The sequence below is a fragment of the Oryx dammah genome, unplaced genomic scaffold (genome assembly GCF_014754425.2).
Source record: "Oryx dammah isolate SB20612 unplaced genomic scaffold, SCBI_Odam_1.1 HiC_scaffold_7, whole genome shotgun sequence".
In the NCBI taxonomy this organism is placed as follows: domain Eukaryota; kingdom Metazoa; phylum Chordata; class Mammalia; order Artiodactyla; family Bovidae; genus Oryx; species Oryx dammah.
In genome coordinates, this window is record NW_024070191.1 from 35,797,857 (window position 1) to 35,818,049 (window position 20,193).

Here is a 20,193-nt window from a genome sequence, read left to right on the forward strand (position 1 = left end):
AGCAGACACACACACACCACAACACACATGCCGTATAGACACACACACATACCATAGACACCCCCCACACACACCACAAACACACCACACAAGCAGACACACACACACCACAACACACATGCCATACAGACACACGCCACAAACACATCACCCACACTCCACATACAGACACACCCCACACACACCACAAACACACTACACACACATGCCATACACACACACCACGAACACACCAACACTCCATGTAAAGACACACACATGCACACACACGACACACACCGTGTATACTGCACACATACACTACTCACACACCACCCACACTCCACACACAGACACGCACCACACACATACGCACACGCCACATGCACAGATACCACCCACACTCCACAGACACACAAACCACACACATACACTACACACATAAACACACCGCCCACATTCCACACACAGACACGCACCCCACACACCACATACACGCACCACACACATACACACACACCACATGCACAGAGACACCACCCACACTCCACAGACACACAAACCACACACATACACCCCACACAGACCACAGACACACAAACCACACACATACACCCCCTCCACACACACACAGACCACAGACACACAAACCACACACACATGCCATACAGACACACATGCCGCAAACACACCACCCACACTCCACATACAGACACACCCACACACACACCACATACACACATCACACACACACCACGAACACACCAACACTCCACACACAGTCACACACCCCGCACACACCCCCTGTCCCCACCCAGCAGCATGACGTCGGCAGTCCCTCCGCTTTCTCTGCTTTAGAGCAGTTGGGAAGCATGGGGGGCCTGCCGTGGGGCCTGCTGTGGGGCCTCTGAGGAGAACCAAGCCCCCCGGGGCCCTTGCACAACCAGGGCTCATGGCGCGGACTGAGCGCTGCCAGGCCCTGGGTGAGGGGCCAGCTGTGCCCTTACCCCTCCACTCTCCAGGCCCTGGCACCTCAAGGCCCTGGGGGGCAGGGGTGAGCCCGGTGTCTGCCCCCCTCACCCGTTCCGCTTCCCCCCTAGGCTGAACCATCCCAATGTGGTGGCCGCCCGGGACGTCCCTGAAGGCATGCAGAGCCTGGCTCCCAACGACCTGCCCCTGCTGGCGATGGAGTACTGTCAGGGCGGGGACCTGCGCAAGGTGAGGCTGTGGGGCCGTGGGGGGCACCTTGGAGGGGCAAGGTGAGGCGGAGGGGCAAGGTGGGGCGGAGGGGGGGGGGGTGGGGGTGGGGGGGCACCTTGGGGCGGGGCCTGGGGGCAGGTGGGCACCCTGGAGCGGGGCGTGGAGGTCAGGGCGGGGCTTGCTGTGCACCCTGTGGCTGTCCCTCGAGTGACAAGGAAACGCCACCTGGTAGAGTCCAGGGCAGGGCCGGACCAGCCCCAGACAGACCTTCCTCCCCCAGCACGGCCGTGTCAGCCCTTTGGTGCCCCTTGGCCACCGTCCCCATGAGCACAGCTTTTCCCAGCCACAGCTGCCTGGGGTCACAGAGCGGGGCAGGAAGGGACTGACTTGGCCCTGGCAGGGCCAGGGACCCAGAGCTGCCACTGACGCAGCTTCTGGGCTCGGCTCCCCGCCTGCCTTCCCGCCACGTCCGCACGCCTCTGTATGAGAACACTCGCCATGGGGTGGGTCCCGGGGGCCGTGTGTGTCCCATCTCTGAAACGGTACCACGACCTGCTCTTACTCATGGCCTCGTGAGCAGCCCCGTGATGCAGGGGAAACAGATGGGATCCCGAGTGGAGGGGGTCGCCTCGTGGCCCAGAGGGGCAGGGTGGGGGGCTGAACCACCACAGCCGAAGCGGCAGAGCCTGGGTCTCACCTGCGAGTCCCAGCCTCGGGCCCCGCCCCGTCTGTGAGGACAGAGCGGGAGCACTGTGCAGGCTCTGGGCAGAAGGCGGCTTTGTATTGCAGAGGTTGCCTGTCTGTCCACATCCCTGCACTCCTCGCCTTGGAAGAGGTGCATGGTGGCGGGCAGGGGTGGGGGTGGGTGGGCAGGGCAGCCATCAGGTGCCTCGTGCCCCCTCGGCCGTTCCCAGAGCCAGCGCCGCCTGCTTTCCCGCTGCTCTCCTGGCCCCTGCTGCTGTCCCTCTCCAGAGGGACTTTCCATGAGGCCCATGTGCCCAAGTGGCCATCTCCCACCCGGGGGGTGGCCTGTCCGGGGGTGTCAGGGCAGGATGTGAGCACAGTCGCTGGCACGGCCCACAGGCAGGGACTGATAACAGAGGCTAAACAGGGACTCGACAGAACTTCCATTCTCCTCTTTTATTTTCCTAACCTTTGACAGCCACTGGATTACTAACTGCAGCTATTTAGGGAGATAAAGCCGTGTCCCTGTAGCCAAGTGGACACTCCTTAGCGGGCAGCGTAGCCAGTAGGTGGGAGGCGACCAGCTTACGGCAGTGGAGGACCTCCAACGTCATCTCGTGGGCAGTGGGGAGCCGGCCTGCCCGGGAAGAGAGTGATACAGACTGGGGCGTGATTGACCCGGCCCGGGGCGCAGGGTGGTGCGGCGGAGGCGGGGTGGCGCCCCACAGGGCCTGCGTCCACGTGGTCACCAGGGGAGATCGGGGAGGGGGTCACTGCCGCCCCAGCGCCCGGGGTCTGTCCTCTCGGTTCCAAGTGGAGTGGCCCGTCTTTCCCCACTCTTGAACGTTCAAAATCCACACTCCTGGGCGGGGAGACATGCTTGGCCAATGCATGAGTGAATCTAAAGGCCACAGCTGATCCGAGGAGTGAGGCGTGTGTGCCTGACATGGAACAGCTCATGGACACATGTTGGGGTGGGGGTTCCTTCGCATTGGTGCCCCTCTTGTCGGGAAATTTCTTTCTGAAGTCGAGGCTGGCTTCTCAAAACAGACTGAGACCCTCGATAGACCACCAGGGCCAGAAGGGCCTGAGCCTCAGGCGGACTAGTGTCCTGGGGCAGCTCCGTCCTGTGGCGGCTGTTGGGGTGGACAGACGCCTGGACGCCTTCAGTCCGGCATCTTCACCCGTGAGCCAGGAAGGCTGCCGATGCTGGCCTCAGAGGAGGGCAGGGCAGTATGCAGTGAGATGGGGCAGGAAGGCTCCACGGAGCGCATCCATGCGGCTCTCCATCTGCGAAGAGCTCGAGGGCCGTGCGGGCTCTGGGTGCAAGCTAGCTCTGTACTGAAACAAGGTTGCCTCCATCCACACCCCTCACTCCTCCCTAGGGAAGAAGGTGCGCAGGTTGGGGGCAGGGATGGGGCTTGGGGTCAGGACAGCCAGGTGACACTGCGCACGCTCGGCCGTTCTGGATCTAGCATCATGTGCTTCCCACTGCTCTTCCGGCTCCATCCTGGTGCTGGCCCGTGGTGAGTGCTTGCCACATGGTCCCTGCTGTCATCCCCACCCAGGGCAAGGGGAAAGGGTTGGAAGGAGGGCTTCAGTGGGTCCCCAGGGCTCTTGGGAGCAGTGGATCAGCAGTGGCTGAGCTCCGGCTGTGCCCACTTCCCCGCAACCGTGGCTCAGGTGAGGCTCCGAGAATGGCTCAGGGTCAGGGTCGCACATGTGAGCACCTCCAGGAGCTCGCAGGCCTCCTTCTTCCATCCCCACCCGGGCCCCGCCCTGGCTAGTCCTGCTGCCCGGCTGCCTGCCCGCCCAGGACCCGGGGAGTGCTCAGACGGCCTCGGCTGGCGGAGGACCCCGGTGGACAGTGCATTGGTGACTGGTGACCGCTCCCCCTGACGCGTCTCCCCGACTTCTTCTCAACAGTACCTGAACCAGTTTGAGAACTGCTGCGGCCTGCGGGAAGGAGCCATCCTCACCTTGCTGAGCGACATTGGTAAACCCCAGCCCCGGACGTCCGGCCGTGCCCACCAGGGAGGGGCCTTGCAGGGGCGGAGGGGCGGTGACGGGTCTGCCGGTCTCTGCGGAGGTGGGGTTGGCGGGGACAGATGGTGGCGAGGGACTGGTGAGGGGGCGGTTGAGAGGGCCTAGTCAGGCGGGCGCTGAACTCAGATTTCCCTTCCTTCCGGACTAAGTCACATGCACAGGAGAGCGAGTTTCCTTTCCCAGTAAAGAGCTACACTCCCAGCTTTCCCGGAACGGCCAGCGATGGAGTTGGTTGTCCTTTGAATGCATCTCATCCCTTGGCAGTGAATTTTTCCACTTCCTTGTTGGTAGTTCTCTTGCTGGCCGAAGCCATAGGAAAAAACGGTCTTCCTTTAAACCCCGTTTAACCCTTGGCATCCTCCGAGGAGGGTGTTGACAGCCCTCTGAGAAGGCCTGGCTGGCCTGGGCAGCAGGAGCCCGACCTCAGCGTGCAGGGGTCAGATACCACCTCTCCAGCCCAGGCGTCTGCTCTTTTGGGGGTAAATCTGCAGGTGTAAGGTGACAGTCCAAGATCAGGAATTGAGAGGTACCCAGGGTTCGTCACTCAACGTTTGCCCCCTGTTTGGGGAATGACACTTTTCACCCCTCGCCCACTGCACCCTCTCGGAAGCTGTGTGTTTTTTCTTTTGGTATGTTCAGACTTTCTGTTTAGGAAAATACCAAGCATATAGGAAAGCTGGAAGGGCAGTACAGTGAAACCCACAGGCCCATTGCCCAGGTTCACCAGTTATTGCCACCTCGCCCCATCTGAAAAGCTGCGTTGCTGGTGCTTGGCCTGGGAGGGTGAGGGGCTTGCAGTGCCCAGGGCTTTGGCCTTGCCCCTGCCACCTCTTCACTCTGGGCGAGAAGGAAGTGGGGGGAACGGAGTGATGCCATGCTTACGGTTAGGATCCGAGCAGTGGGACGTGGAAAATTCCCTCTTGCTCTCTAGCCTGTGTCTGTCCTGTGGATGGGGTTCACAGTGAGGACAAGATGACGTGGCACCAGTCGGGGGTTTCTTTTCCAGCTCTGTTGAGGTGTAATTGATGTTTGACACATGTGAGTTTCAGATGTGCAGCGTCAAGACATTGCAGCAGTTTTATGTGATCTGAGTGTGCGTCCATCATCAGCCAGACTACTTCAGAGAGGGAGGCGCCCTGCCTGACTCCCTAGAGAGTCCAGTCCTCCGGCCAAGATCCCACTTGCTCCCTGGACCCCTGCCCCATAGTGGCCCGTCCCTGCTGTGCATGGACGTTTACCTGTCTTCTGCGCCAGTGGCCACATCACAGTTTATTCTCTTGAGTCGAAGGCAGGTTAGAAGGTTGGAGCATGTTCTTTTGCTCTTTGTGGCCAGCTTTTGTTTCTGGTTAGAGCTTCAAGTCTTTTCTGTATGTTATTTCTTCAAATGTGCTTTCACTTAGTAGATTATCTGTGCATTCAGGAAATTGTTGAGATAGTCTCTGAATGATCGTCTCAGGCACACAAAGCTGTCTGCTCCCTCGTGTACCATTAGCGTCCTCCAGTGGCCCTTGTGATATTTACGGAGCCTCTGCGGGCCTCATGTTCTTGGTGTGGCTACGTGTCGTGTCCAGGTACCACCGCCTCCTGTCGTAGCTTTCTGGTATGTATTCAGGGTGTGTGTGTGTGTAAGTTACACCTAAGTCAGAATAGTGAGGACAGTAAGCCCCAGGGAAGCTTGAGTGGTTCCACTCTCCTGTCAGTGGATGAGTATCAGAGGTCACTAGGTCGCTGGTTCCCTGTCTTCCTCTCTGTGGCCCTGAGTTGGAAATAATGAGGCTTTCTTTGAAGTGCTGGTCTGCTAGAATTAAACTCCTGAAGGCCAAGACTTTGTCAACGCTGTGTCTCCCACATCTGGAATAGTAGTACCTCGAATAGCAGCTGCTTTATACATACTTGTCAGTGAATGAAATAAATCCCAAAGGAAATTAGAAGAAGGACCTACTTTTTATTTAAAAGAACAGCTGTTCACATAAGATTAAATGAGCTGTCGGGGGTCAGATAGCAGCTCTTGCCGCCTGTTGGCAGCGTGGCCTTCGGCACATTGCTTATTTCCTTTAATGGATCTGTGTTGAGCTGTGCTGGGTCTCCACTGCCACATCCGGGCTTCCTCTAGCTGCGGTGAGTCGGGACTGTTCGCCGTTGTGGTCCGTGGCCTTCTCACTGCAGCGTCTTCACTTGTTGCGGAGCACAGGCTCTTGTGTGGACAGGCTTCAGCAGCTGCGGCACTCGAGCTCAGTAACTGCGGCTCGCAGGCTTCGTTACCCTGAGGCTCGTGGGATCAAACCTGGGTCCCCTGGATTGGCCAGCAGACTCTTAACCACTAGGCCATCAGGAAAGTCCCCGGGCAGCAGCTTTATTTGCTGAGAGACGGGCACATAGCTCGCCTTGCGAGAACCGTCAGGAGGTAGGGCAGTTGCCGTGTGCTGGTCCCTCCTGTCCTTCCCCTGGCCCCCCAGGCTCCCCTTTTTGGAAAACGTCCGCTGTCCTCAGTTGGGCTGTGACCCAGGGCTGAGGTCTGGTGAGCTGGGCAAGTGGCCGTCTTCCAGGATGTCCCGCCCCGGAAGTGGCCAACCTTGCTCAGACCACCGCCCTTGCCACCTCCTGGATGCCATCCGGCCGCCTAACTGGGGGGTTGCTGATAAGCTCAGATTGTCCTTTCAGTCCCTTTTCTGATTTGTGTATGAAATTCATGAAGTTTATTTCTCTTGCACAATGTCGTCACGGAGCCCAAGTTCAAAAGGGTTTCTGGGAGCTCCTCTCACATAACTCTTTTGTATTCTGGAACGTTTCCTGAGCCTGTTTTGTTCCAGTTAGTCCCAAGGGCCTACACACCTCCCTCTGTGGAGCCGCCCTGCTGGCCCCTGCCAGGCTGACTGCAGATATGGCCAGAGCCCACCCCTGCCCACAGGGCGGGTACGTGGCCCTCTCTGGGTGACTCCTTCAGTCACTCAGTCGTGTTCAACTCTTTGTGACTCCATGGACTGCAGTACGCCAGGCTCTTCTGTCCTTCAGTATCTCCCAGATTTTGCTCAGATTCATGTGCATTAAGTTGGTAAAACTATCTAACCATCTCATCCTCTGCCATTTGACCTTCAGTCTTTCCCAGCATCAGGGTCTTTTCAAATGAGTCAGTTCTCATCAGGTGGCCAAAGTATTGGAGTTTCAGCTTCAACATCAGTCCTTCCAGTGAACACTCAGGATTGATCTCCTTTAGGATGGACTGGTTGGATCTCCTTGCAGTCCAAAGGACTCTCAAGAGTCTTTGCCAACATCTCAGTTCAAAAGCATCAATTCTTTGGTGCTCAGCCTCCACTGTGGTCCAGCTCTCACATCCGTACATGACTATTGGAAACACCATAGCTCTGACTGGCCAGTGACCCCTACTTAGCTTTAATCTCTCCGGTGCCACTTGTCTCCCAGAGATGCCCGTGCAGAGCAGCATCAGGATGATAGACGCAGGCATTTCCCAGGGGGCATCATGTTGCCCGAGAAGATCTCACAGAGTGCACGTGAGCGGGCGAGCAGATGCCCGGGAAGCCTGTGGGTGAGCCCATTTCCTGCGCCGAGACAGGCGGGCCTGTTAGAATGTTGCCCTTATGCTGCTGAGAGGTCTGTAGACAGGTGCTGAGGCAGCTGGAAGTGATCTGTCTTCCACATAAAGCGACTTTAAAATAGCTCAAGGAAGTTGTAACTCAGTGGACTCATTATCCTCTGGAAAACATTGCCGTATGTTTCCTTCTGCCGGCTGACAGCAAACTCCTGCCTGCTCTGGAGGCCTGGGTCTCTGCTAGCAGGTGTCCAGCCTGTCCACCTCACGGGACAGGGAGGGTTCCAGAGGGAGCGAAGGGCTTTCGGGAATCAGAGCCCTGGCTCTCTGCTCTGTTTTCTTTCGTTGTGGCTTTCCTTGTTTGTTCTGTTGAATACCTACATTCTGACTGCACTGCTGATTGTCATGAAAGGTGACTATAGGATCTCAGGAATTCAGATTATTTGCATATAGAGTACATGGAAAATCGTAAGTAACCAGGTTTAACGAACATAATCAGAATAAAAGAGCTGCTCTCAGACCTGGCCTTCCCCACTCCCCAGCTCTGCTTCCTCGTTCAGGGGCCTTTCCTCCCTAGAAAACCAAGGTGATTTCCTGGGCCTGCGTATCCTCAGCTTGAAATGAGCATGTGGACTGGGTGAGCCCCAGGGTCCCTTCTAACTCTGAGTATTGCATCTTCGCTGTTTGGGTTCTGGTTTTCAGAAAGGCCACCTAGAATGTCTCTGACGTTCGCTGTGCCGCCCCAGCCTGACGGCTCCCCAGGGTCCCCTGGCCTCTCCCTTCCTGCATCCTCTTCTTCTTGGAGCTTCGTCTTGATGAAATCTGTCTGTCTGTTCTTGCCGCTGCCGGTGTGTCCCTCTCTGCACCTGGTGACCGCCCACTGCTTCCAGTATTCCGTGTGCCGGCTCTTTCTCACAACATCTTGATCCACTGAATCTTCTCCTAAGTCTGTGTGTTCAACCCTGACCTCCATCCTCAGCTCCGTATCCACGTCTCCATGGTGCTTCTCCCCAAGTCACTTCCAAAGTGAAGTCCTCGACGTCTTCCTTAAACCTGATCCCTCCCTGACATCCTCTGTCTCGTCCCTGGCCCTGTCTTCCTGCCAGTCGCCAGAACGTGGGTGCCGACTTTGAATCTCATCTCTTCTCAGAATCTGCCCCTCTTCCCACCCCGTGCCGCCCTCCCCACCACCCCATTTGAAGTCTCCAGTCTTTTCCTTCGTGTGTACACCCTGCTTTCCCTTCCTGGGCCCACTGCCTCCACTCATTCAGAGTCGTCCTAGCACCTCACTCTCCTGGGTGCCTGTTCCTACTGACTAATCCCTCTCTCATGCTTCTGAGAGGACATGTCCGTCCCCGTCCCCTGCTAGGTCGAGGCCAAAGCTCGTAGCGTCCCGTCTCTCCTGATTCGCTGCAGCCCACTTCAAAACCCGCCCTTCGATCCTCTCGTGAGCCTCTGCCCATGCGTGCCTTTCAGAATGCTGCTCCGGCCCCTCCCCCCGGCCGGCCCCTCTGTGGGGACCGCCCTGGCCCAGCGAGCACAGCAGGGCTCCCTCTCAGGTCCTGCACCTTCGTGGCCTCCTCCACCCAGTACTGTTGCTGCATGGCCTCTGCCTGTCCTCGACAGTGAGGACTGACCCTGGGTTTGAGGTCCGTAGACCAGATTTGGTTCAGTTCAGTTCCATTCGGTCGCTTAGTTATGTCCTATTCTGTGACCCCACGGGCCGCAGCACGCCAGGCCTCCCTGTCCATCACCAACTCCCGGAGCTCACTCAAACTCATGTCCATCGAGTCGGTGATGCCGTCTGACCATCTCTTCCTCTGTCGTCCCCTTCTCCTCCCGCCTCCAATGTTTCCCAGCATCAGGGTCTTTTCCAAGGAGTCAGTTCTTCGCGTCAGGTGGCCAAAGTATTGGAGTTTCAGCTTCAGCATCAGTCCTTCCAATGAGCATTCAGGACTGATTTCCTTAGGATTCCTTTAGGATATGAGCCATGCCGTGTAGACCAGATTATTTGCGCAGTAAGTGAAGGAAATGGTTCGATCCAGCGGCACATTTTCAACAGCTCCAGCCACACAGAAGACACTTGTTCAGGACGGCAGGGTGAAGAGAGGGTGACTCTGCACTTCCCTCTCAGCACTGGCAACACCGCCCTGCCACCTCGCTCGTGAGTCACAGGCTCTCCTTTAGCCAAGAACCCATTAGAGGGACTGGATCTTCCTCCACACCTCCGCACTTGGCCTTCCAGCCCGTCTTGCTTGGAAAGCCCAGTGACATCAGAGCGACTGGCACTTAGTATGCTCACAGCCAGCTTTTACTGAGTGAACAGATGTCCCCTTGCCCTTCTCCGTCGTGGTGACTTAAGCCACTGACTGGTGACTGCCTCTTCTAATCTGTGTGTCAGCTTGCTGGTCTGTCATCTTTTATTTTTTAAGTCTTAAGAACTTTTTAATTTATTTGTGTTTGGCTGCGCAGGGTCTGCGTTGCTGTGTGCGGGCTTTTCTCCAGTTGCAGCGAGTCGGGGCTCCTCTGCATTGGGGTGCGTGGCTGGTCACTGCGGGGGCCTCTCTCGTTGCAGAGTGTGGACGCTAGTAGCTGTGGCTCACAGGCTTGGTTGCTCCACGGCACGTGGAATCTTCCTGGACCAGGGATCGACCCTGTGTCCCCTGCACTGGCAGGCAAATTCTTTAACCGCTGGACCACCCAGGGCGTCCCTGGTCCATTGATCTTAGCATTTCTTCCCCATAGCATGCATCCCGAGCAAGTATACCCTCAGGAGAGCTCAGTGGTCCCTTTCAGCTCAGGGTGTGGTCAGTAGGCTTCATGGACACAGTCCTCACACAGCCGCTTGTCTGCATGGGAGTCTAGCTGGTCCTATCTGTTCCCTCATCTCTGGAGCGTGGTTTGGGATTCTGGCTCATCAGTGAGCACTCCGAAACATCATCATCTGCAGTTATATGTCCGTGTCTCCCTCAAGAGCCGGCGGGAAGCTGGAGTCCAAGACCTGGGTGCTGTTCCTGCCAAGGACCCAGGAGGGCGCGGTGCTTGACACAGACCCCCCGGGGCAGCGTCAGTCTGAGGAGATGCCGCTACATGGGATAAAGTTCACACAGAGTGCCACTTGGCACCTCTTCCCTGTCACTGGAACGTGAGAACGTGGATCCTGTGGGCCCTAATGCTTCGTGGTCCACTTTTCCAGTTCTGTGCGCTTGCAGTATCTCTGTTGTTAGGGGCTTTGATTTTTAAGAAAGTTTCAGACACACAGGTATTTCTGTTTTCCATCTCAAATTCTCATGTTCTATCTAATTTAAGTGAAATTAAGTTCTCTCGCCTTGAGAAAATTCTGATTCATGACACTGCCACCCCGTGGTCCTGTTCCGTTAAATAAGGCATAGTCAGACTGACCGAGCCTCTCAGGGACTGATCCTGGAAGGGGCGCTGCCACCGGGCCCTTGCCCGTCAGCGTTTTGACCATTTCACTCAGTGTAAGACACCATGTGTAACAACATACGTGGGATTCTCAATATATACAGTCGACATATGTATATAGTGTGCATATGTATGTAGTACATGGTGTCTATACATATGTGGTGTGTGTATAACACACACACACTATGTATATATATGTACAGGACTGTCTACTTCCAGGTTTGATTAGGTTGACAGAAAGTACTTGAGAATGAGTGACTTCCTGAAGTGAGAGCTGAGGTGTGTTACGTGCAGTGGCTTCAGCATAAAGAGAGCCCGCCGTTCACAGGGCCACTGGCTGGGTCACTGGCTTGCCCTCCGTCCTCCCTAAAGCCCCGGGCACGGCTCTCGAGCATCGTGGCACCGAGCTGTGCCCTCCCTCTGATGTGAGTGCTCTGCCTCCCCAGGGGCTTCTCAGGACACCTCCCCGCTCGTCCTTGCCCGCGTCACTCAGTGGGACGTTCACGTCTGGCGTCGCAGGCCTCACCTTAGTCCGGGCCTTCCCACTTGTTCAAACTACAGTGAGTCCCAGAGTTCACATATCCTGGCCTTGGACAAACGGACCCCCGCCTTTTTGTTAGAACCCCTGACACTCATGTCACACAGCCGCACAGGCCTTGGGGACTCGGTGGCTGAGCAGACACACCCCGCCTTCCCCTATGGGTGCTCCCCGCCGGCCATGAGTTACCGTGAGGGGAGGCGGTGTTCCTGTGTGCAGGGTTGTGCCCAGGCGGTTATCATACTGCGCTTTTACCCGAGTAAAAGTCAGTAAATCAAAAATGAAAGTGCTGGTGAGAAGCACCAGTCTTTTTTTTTTTTTGCCACGCCCCATGGTATGTGTGATCTCAGTTCCCCGACCAGGGACGGAACCCGCGCCCCCTCCAGTGGACAGGCATCTAACCATGGCCATGATGGCCAGGGAGGTCCCCCAGCAGAAAAAGCTGGGTGGCATATGGGCTGTACCCTCTGCGAGCAGTGGGCCTGTTGCTCCATCTGGACACTCGCTGGGCCTAAGCCAACCTGCTGTGCCCAGTTGTGAAAGCGAAGAAGAAGAGGGAACAAATGTGAGATGTTGAAACTCTACGGTCAAAGGCTGGATTTAAGGGCAGATTCAATGAGAGGTTTTGCCATTTCACTTAATGTGCGGCTGGAACGCCCCTGAGAAGGTGGAAGTTGGGTGTTCAACTCTCAGGGGTTTCCCTGTGTTTTCAGAAAACACTCAGCATGAAGTCTTCACACAGCGTATCTGGCCCCTTGGGCTCTGTGAAGGGTGTCTTCTCCCCCTGAGGGTGCATCCCTTCTCTGCTATGCCCTGGCCCAGCACCCTTTTTCTTAGTGTGGTTATCGCTTTTGCTTTTGACCTTTTTTTACCTCTAATAAAAAAAAAAGAGGTTCACGCCATTACAACATTGACATCCCTCTGAGTCAGGTAATATAAGCGTAAATGATTTTTAATAATTGGCAGTTATACTGTGGATTTCCCGTGATTCCGTCAGCCCTTCCCTGATGGGTGACTTTTCACTAGTCTCTGATGATCTCACTTGACACTGTGCAGTCTGCACCCGTATTTGTATGTGATGGTGCTGTTGGCTTTGTACGCTGGATTGCCAGAGGCAGAAACAAAAGGTCAAACGATATGTACATCTTAAAATGGAATAGCTTTTGCCGTGTTTCTTTCCCCCAATTGCACAGCAGTTATTACTCCTTCCAGCGATATAGGGAGTGCCTTTTACATCTCATCTGAAATTCCTTCTGGTTGAAGAAGTGAAAAGGCTTGCTGTTGTTCCTTTCGTGTGTTCTTTGTGGACGGCCAGTGAGCTGGAGCGGCTTCTTATGTGATTGCATAACTGTTTGCGGTCTGTGTTTCATTTATACTCCTATAAGTTACCTCTTCATGTGTTCTCTGCCAGTGTTTCTGCTGGTTTGCTTTCTTTGCTTGTGTATTAGAATGGTCTTTTCTTTATTAAATCAGTAATCACTCAGTTCTGTTGATTCTAGATAGTATTTTTAAATGTACCTCAGTTCAGTTCAGCTGCTTCAGTTCAGTTCAGTTCAGTCTCTCAGTTGTGTCCGACTCTTTGTGACCCCATGAATCGCAGCACGCCAGGCCTCCCTGTCCATCACCAACTCCCGGAGTTCACTCAGACTCACGTCCATCGAGTCCATGATGCCATCCAGCCATCTCATCCTCTGTCGTCCCCTTCCCCTCCTGCCCCCAATCCCTCCCAGCATCAGAGTCTTTTCCAGTGAGTCAGCTGTTGGCATGAGGTGGCCAAAGTACTGGAGCTTCAGCTTTAGCATCATTCCTTCCAAAGAAATCCCAGGGCGGATCTCCTTCAGACTGGACTGGTTGGATCTCCTTGCAGTCCAAGGGACTCTCAAGAGTCTTCTCCAACACCACAGTTCAAAAGCATCAATTCTTCGGCGCTCAGCCTTCTTCACAGTCCAACTCTCACATCCATACATGACCACAGGAAAAACCATAGCCTTGACTAGACGGACCTTTGTTGGCAAAGTAATGTCTCTGCTTTTGAATATACTATCTAGTTTGGTCATAACTTTTCTTCCAAGGAGTAAGCGTCTTTTAATTTCATGGCTGCAATCACCATCTGCAGTGATTTTGGAGCCCCCAAAAATAAAGTCTGACACTGTTTCCGCTGTTTCCCCATCTATTTGCCATGAAGTGATGGGACCAGATGCCATGATCTTTGTTTTCTGAATGTTGAGCTTTAAGCCAACTTTTTCACTGTCCACTTTCACTTTCATCAAGAGGCTTTTTAGTTCCTTTTCACTTTCTGCCCTAAGGGTGGTGTCATCTGCATATCTGAGGTGATTGATATTTCTCCCGACGATCTTGATTCCAGCTTGTGCTTCTTCCAGCCCAACGTTTCTCATGATGTACTGTGCATATAAGTTAAATAAGCAGGATGACAGTATATAGCCTTGATGTACTCCTTTTCCTATTTGGAACCAGTCTGTTGTTCCATGTCCAGTTCTAACTGTTGCTTCCTGACCTGAATACAGGTTTCTCAAGAGGCACGTCAGGTGGTCTGGTATTCCCATCTCTTTCAGAATTTTCCACAGTTTATTGTGATCCACACAGTCAAAGGCTTTGGCATAGTCAATAAAGCAGAAATAGATGTTTTTCTGGAACTCTCTTGCTTTTTCCATGATCCAGCGGATGTTGGCAATTTGATCTCAGGTTCCTCTGCCTTTTCTAAAAACCAGCTTGAACATCTGAAAGTTTACGGTTCACGTATTGCTGAAGCCTGGCTTGGAGAATTTTAAGCATTACTTTACTAGTGTGTGAGATGAGTGCAATTGTGCGGTAGTTTGAGCATTCTTTGGCATTGCCTTTCTTTGGGATTGGAATGAAAACGGACATTTTCCAGTCCTGTGGCCACTGCTGAGTTTTCCAAATTTGCTGGCATATTGAGTGCAGCACTTGCACAGCATCATCTTTCAGGATTTGAAATAGCTCAACTGGAATCTAACCTCGGAAAATAAAAACATGGTCATCTTGTCTTGAATGCCATCCTCAGTCTTTATCCTTAATCCAACTGGCCTGAATCTAAAACCCTGGGAAGCACCTATCTAACCCACTTCTTTGTTTTCTTTTATGTTCCCTTAAAGTAAAAAAAATGCATTTTTTTTCTTTAGAAAAGTAACATAGCATTATGATTTTGAAAAATAGTAGTGTTGCTTCCCTAACACCTGGGTTGCTTTCTTATTGGTTCATAGGAGTTTTTGTCTATTGATACATGCTTTTTGGCATATGCATTACAGATTTTTTTTCCCCTTTTTTTGGTCTTTGGTTCTTTGTATACTATCTTTTGCCATAAATTTTTCTTTCTTTCTTTTTAATTGAAGTATAGTGCATTTATGATATTTGAAGTGTACAGCAAAGTGATTCGGTTATAGATATGTGTATGTATATCTATTTTTCATTCTTTTCTGTTGTAGTTTATTATAAGATACTGAATATTGTTCTGTGTGCTGTACAGTAGGTCCTTGTTGATTATTTTCTATACTGTAGTGTGTGTTCGTTAATCTCAGACTCCTTATTTATCCCTCCCCCTTCTTCCCCTTTGGTAAGTTTGTTTTCTGCCTCTGTGAGTCTGTTTCTGTTTGTAAGTTCATTTGTATCACTTTCTTTTAGATTCCACCGGTAAGTGATACCATGTGATAGTACCTTTGTCTGTCTGGTTTCACTTGCTGTGATAATCTCAGGGTCTATCCATGTGGCTGCAAGACATTATCCCATTCCTTCTCACGCTGCGTGATATTCCATCGTTCATGTACTACATCAGCATTCATCTGTTGATGGACGCTTAGGTTGCTCCCGTGTTTGGCTGTTGTAAATAGCACTTCAGTGAACGCAGTGGTGCCTGTATCTTTTTGAATTAGAGTTTTATTAGAGATAGTAATATACGATTCATCTGGTAACCTTATTTTTAGCTGTTTAAAGACCCTCGGTACTCTTTTCTCTAGTTGCCATCAACTTTTAAAACCTCTTTGTGTTATTTGTTTTGCTTTATATAGTTTGCTTTATATAGTTTTCCTCTCATGATGCTTTTTTTTGGGGCGGGGGGGCTAAATTTATCCTGTGGTATTTTAGAATTTTTGCTGTTAGTGTGAATGGGATTTTTTTTTTTCCTTTCACCTGGATCTATGACAGGGAGAAAAACTGTTGATTTGTATCTGCTTGTTTTGCTTCCAGACAACTTACTACATTTTCCCCAGTTTTTTGTCTATTGAGTCTTCTAGGCTTAGAGTCAGATCATTTCCAGATAAAGATCATTTTATCTCTTTCCAATACTTCCTTGTTTCTTTCATCTGTGGTACATACAGGTTGTTGGGACTTCTGTTAAAACCTCTCTTAGGGGTAAAAACCACGTCCTGATGGGCGTCTGAGCCTTGGCTGTCCTGGGTCACGTGGCCACGTTTGCTCTTCATAGCAGAGGCTGCGGTAGCGAGTGAGCCGGGTGGTGTGGGCTGCTTCCTTGTCAGCTAGAGTCTGAGTGCTTTAAAGTTGGGAACCACGTCCTCCCGTATTTCACGGCCCTCAGAGCCCAGCAGACGCACACTGGACCGGCAGATGTATTGAAGGCGCCCCCCACTCTCCCCTTCTAGGCCCCCACCCCGCTTCCTCCCTGGAGGCAGCTCTGCCCGGCGTCCTCTGCGTCCGAGGGCCAGACTGAGCCTCTAGACCAGAGAAGGTTTCCGTCTCAAAGTTAATCAGCACCTCCTGGAGGGCTTGGTAGAGAGCAGACCACAGGGCCACCCCCAGGTTTCTGACTCACTCCACCTGGGGCAGGACCTGAGGATTTGGCGTTTCTGTGCACCAAGTCTGATGCTGCCGGACTGGGCAGTGCCGGTTGAGAACTGCTGCCCGAGACAGGAGGTGGTGACCTTGTGGATGGAAGTCTTAGAGTTCTTTGCGTGAACCAGGCAGATTCTGGTGCAGCCCCAAGTTCTGCTCACATAGCCAGGTCCCCCTTCCTTCACCAATGGGGCGTCTGTGGGCCTGTCCCCCACCGCCCCCCACCACGAGCCCCTGCACGGAGTCGGGGTGTATATCCAGGACACGCGATAATCATCTTTAACTGGGGAGGCAATGCCGAGTGAAAGGCATTGTCCAGGCTTAACGGGAACTCACTCCCCTTTCCGCCCTCTCAGCCTCTGCACTTCGATACCTTCATGAGAACAGAATCATCCATCGGGATCTGAAGCCAGAAAACATTGTCCTGCAGCAAGGGGAGCAGAGAGTGAGTGACTCCTCGGGCCAGCCTCGGGGAGGGGCGGGGGAGCGTGGGCTGAGCAGCTGGGGGCAGGCAATGGGGCGAGGAATGTGCTTTGCATGCCTGCTTCTGTTTGGGTTTCCTTGCTCACGCGTTTGCTTTGATTCTCTGGGAGCACTCTTTGAATCGAAACAAAATCCAGCGCCAAGTTCTGGCTTGCAGGTTGAAGCCAGTTTGAACAGACCACATTGTTAACTGTCCCAAGTTGCAGGAATCTGATAAGAAAAATAGTGTTTGTCTTCCAACTGCCACCCCCCTCTGGCCGTGGGGCCTCGCACTTCTTGGAAATGGACTTTTTTTGTTTTCCATTTGTTTGGGAGCCTCAGCTTTTGAAGCTCACAGGGAATCCAGGTGTAGGTGGGTTCTGGACGTGGCCGAAAGGATGTATTTGGAGCTGGCCCGGTCCATCCTGCAGTTTCCCTAGAGCTCTCGGCCCCGCCCCCCCCCCACCCCCGCTCAGGTGTGGGGTCACCTCCCCGCAGGGCTGGGCCGTGTTTGTTCAGCTGGGTGGTGAGCAGGGCTCAGACAAGTGGAATGCAGCCGCTCAGCCATGGGCCGTCTGATCTCTCCCCCGCGGCTTCCGTCGTAACCCACGCCCGCCCTGGCCCTCACCTCTGTCCCTGTTCACACTCATTCCCGGCAGTCCATTGGAGGTTGGAGAACTTAGTGTTTACTGAGAAGGAACCGCGCCTGGTCCTCTGCGTCACGGCAAGGCCGGGGTTTGCAGTCCCGACGGCCGGTGTGTGTTCTCCCAATTCTGACCTTCCAGCAGGTGCTTGCCAGGCAAAGGAGGACACGCACCTGGCGTTTTTACGTTGTTTCTTTTGCCTGAACCTACCACATCTAGGGCGTTCTCCTGCCTATTCGGCAGTCCTGAGGAGCTTAGGGTCTTAGCACTGGGAATTCAGAGACACACCCTCTGGGCCAGCAGAGGTACTCAGGACTCTTGAAGGACAGCAGACTCGCATAGCCCTCAGATGTCTCTCCCTCCCTGCTTTTTCTTCCAGTTAATACACAAAATTATTGACCTGGGATACGCCAAGGAGCTGGACCAGGGCAGCCTCTGCACGTCCTTCGTGGGAACCCTGCAGTACCTGGTAAGAGGCGGGGTTCCCGGGTCTGTTGGTCAGCCTCTCTCGGGAGGCTGTGGCCACAGGGCTCTGCTTCCTTCCTCGCCTTCTGCCGGCTGAGCTTGCCGGCTCTCTGAATGATTCCTGGATGCACGGGAAACACGCTGGTGTGTGAGGTCAGACTCCTCATCCTCCCAGAGGCCCTGTGGAGGGGCGCAGTCATCCTCTCGTGTCTAAAGGGCTCTGCTCCTGGGCCCGCGCGTGTCCCGTGACCCTCTGTGCTACCGTGTTTCAGCCCAGAGAGTGTAAACCAGGTTCCCGCTGCTCCAGAGGGGCCTCCATTCCCACGCTGCGTCTCAAGGGCCACAGGAGAGGGCTGGTTTCCAGCTCCCACCCTTTCTTCTTATTATTTGGTCTAAATATTGTGGCTCTATTTGAGTACCCATTCATCCAAGAAATACTGATCACCTGTAGTTTTTCCTTTTTATGTTTTATTTTTTTTGAGGGGCGGGGGTGCCACATTGCACATGCATATATTTAAGGGTTTTTTTTTTTTAATTATTTATCCATTTTAATTGGAGGATAATTGCTTTACAGTAGTGTGATGGTTTTTGCCGCACATCAGTATGAATCAGCCACAGGCATACACGTGTCCCCCGCATCCTGAGTCCCCCGCCCACGTGCCTGCCTCCCCACCCCATCCTTCCAGGTTGTCCTGGGGCGCTGGCTCTGGGTGCCCTGCTTCATACATCAAACTCACACTTAAATATATTTCTTTCTTATACTAAGAAAGCCACTTCGCTTGGAATCCAGTGCTTCCCAAACCTATCTTTCCTGGAAGCTCTTCCTCACTTCCTGCAGACATGCTGCAAGTGTTGTTTTAGAGTTTAGGAAGAAGGCGGACATGCCCCTGATACACAGATAGTGAAACGATTGGAGGTACGATAAGGACTGCTAAGGGCGAGCGTGGGGTGTTGCCACATGCTAGGAGGGCCTGGTGCTGGGCCTGCACGTCCAGGGACTTGGGGGCGAAGAGGGAGTTCCAGGCGGTGGGGCAGCAGGAGGCACCCGGAAGGCATGGCCGGAACCAGAGAAGGAGGAGGCCATCTCAGGTTGAGGCTGGAGAGGAAGGTGGGGGACAGGTCATTCAGAGCCTCGCTGGCTGCGTTAGAGACTCCAGACTTGATCCTGAAACCTCTGGAGGGACGGTAAAGGGTCTTAGGCGTGAGAGGAATCAGGTTTACCTTCGGAAGAGACCACACTTGGCACAATGTGGAGGGTGAGTTGCAGGCAGTGGGCGAGTGGTATAGCGGCCGTTGGGGTGGGCTAGTCTGAGCTGGTGGGCAGCCATCAGGATGTGGAGGATGGCTCAAGAAGCGCCTGAGAGAGGGGCCTCCCCAGGGAGGTTAGGACTCCGCACTTTCACCACCAAGGGCCAGAGTTTGATCCCTGGTCAGGGAACTAAGATCCCACAAGCCACACAGTGTGGCAAAAGAAAACACAAGCAAACAAACAAATAACAAAAAAAAAAACAAGGCCTGGAACAGACTCAGCAGGACTTAGTGATAGATTGCATGCAAATGATGACCAGGAAATGTGGACTGAATAACGGAGTCTGCAGTTTATAAAAGAAAAATGAAAGTTGAAAGCTCCTGGGCTCCATGGGCTTAAACAGCCTACCTGGGTCTTACATAAAAAAGAAAAAAAGCAGTCACTGAGGTCCTTGTGAGTGCATCCACACTTCCCATTAACCCCCGCTGGGCAATGGATGCTGTCCTTTTATCCCCTGCTCTGGGGGGGTAGAGGTTTCAGGGTGGGGACCTGGGGCTGTGACTCAGCACCTGTGCCCATGGAGTAGGGTCCTGGGGGTACTGCCCTGTGTCCTCTGGACCCCTTGTCGGCTCAGTGGCAATGAATGCAGGGCCTGAGCTCTGACCATTCGCGGGGCCAGAACTTCTGTCCAGAACCAGACAGCGAGGCCGACCTGATCGTCCCACACGTTTCGTCTTGGCTTGTGGTCCTTCGTGTCCTGCCTGCACGCCTCCGCTCCTCAGGGTCCTTTCTGGCATGTCTGCTCTTGGGCATCCCGAGCCAGCCACACCCCACCTGTGCTGGGAAGCTTCCTGTCACCCCAGGCTGTCTGCTTGGGGAGCTGGCCTTTCCTGCTCGACTGTGACATTCTGTCTCATCGGGGACCGCGGACCGCGTTAGGGGCCGGCACTCGTCGCATGCACTGTGCCCGGCTGTGTGTGGCCTGGATCACTTCCCCTGCGGCCCTGCACGGTGCCCGGGAGAAGGGTGCACAGCACACCTCAACCCCCCTCGCCCCTGCCACAGACCCTTGTTTCAGCCCCGGGATGGGGTGAGATCAGAGAGTCTAGGTTCCACCGCCCGATTCGTG

At 53.8% G+C, this 20,193-nt stretch overlaps 1 protein-coding gene across 2 annotated transcripts in view; it reads left to right on the top strand.

Annotated features, from left to right (window-relative positions):
• IKBKB (inhibitor of nuclear factor kappa B kinase subunit beta) overlaps positions 1 to 20,193 on the top strand; it is a 51,400-nt gene that overhangs the window by 14,002 nt on the left and 17,205 nt on the right. For both annotated transcript variants that reach the window (XM_040243245.1, XM_040243244.1), the window contains exons 4-7: positions 1,080 to 1,197; positions 3,790 to 3,859; positions 16,601 to 16,689; positions 17,730 to 17,819. In XM_040243245.1, coding sequence (XP_040099179.1) covers positions 1,080 to 1,197; positions 3,790 to 3,859; positions 16,601 to 16,689; positions 17,730 to 17,819 — 367 coding nt within the window. The remainder of the gene's footprint in view (positions 1 to 1,079; positions 1,198 to 3,789; positions 3,860 to 16,600; positions 16,690 to 17,729; positions 17,820 to 20,193) is intronic.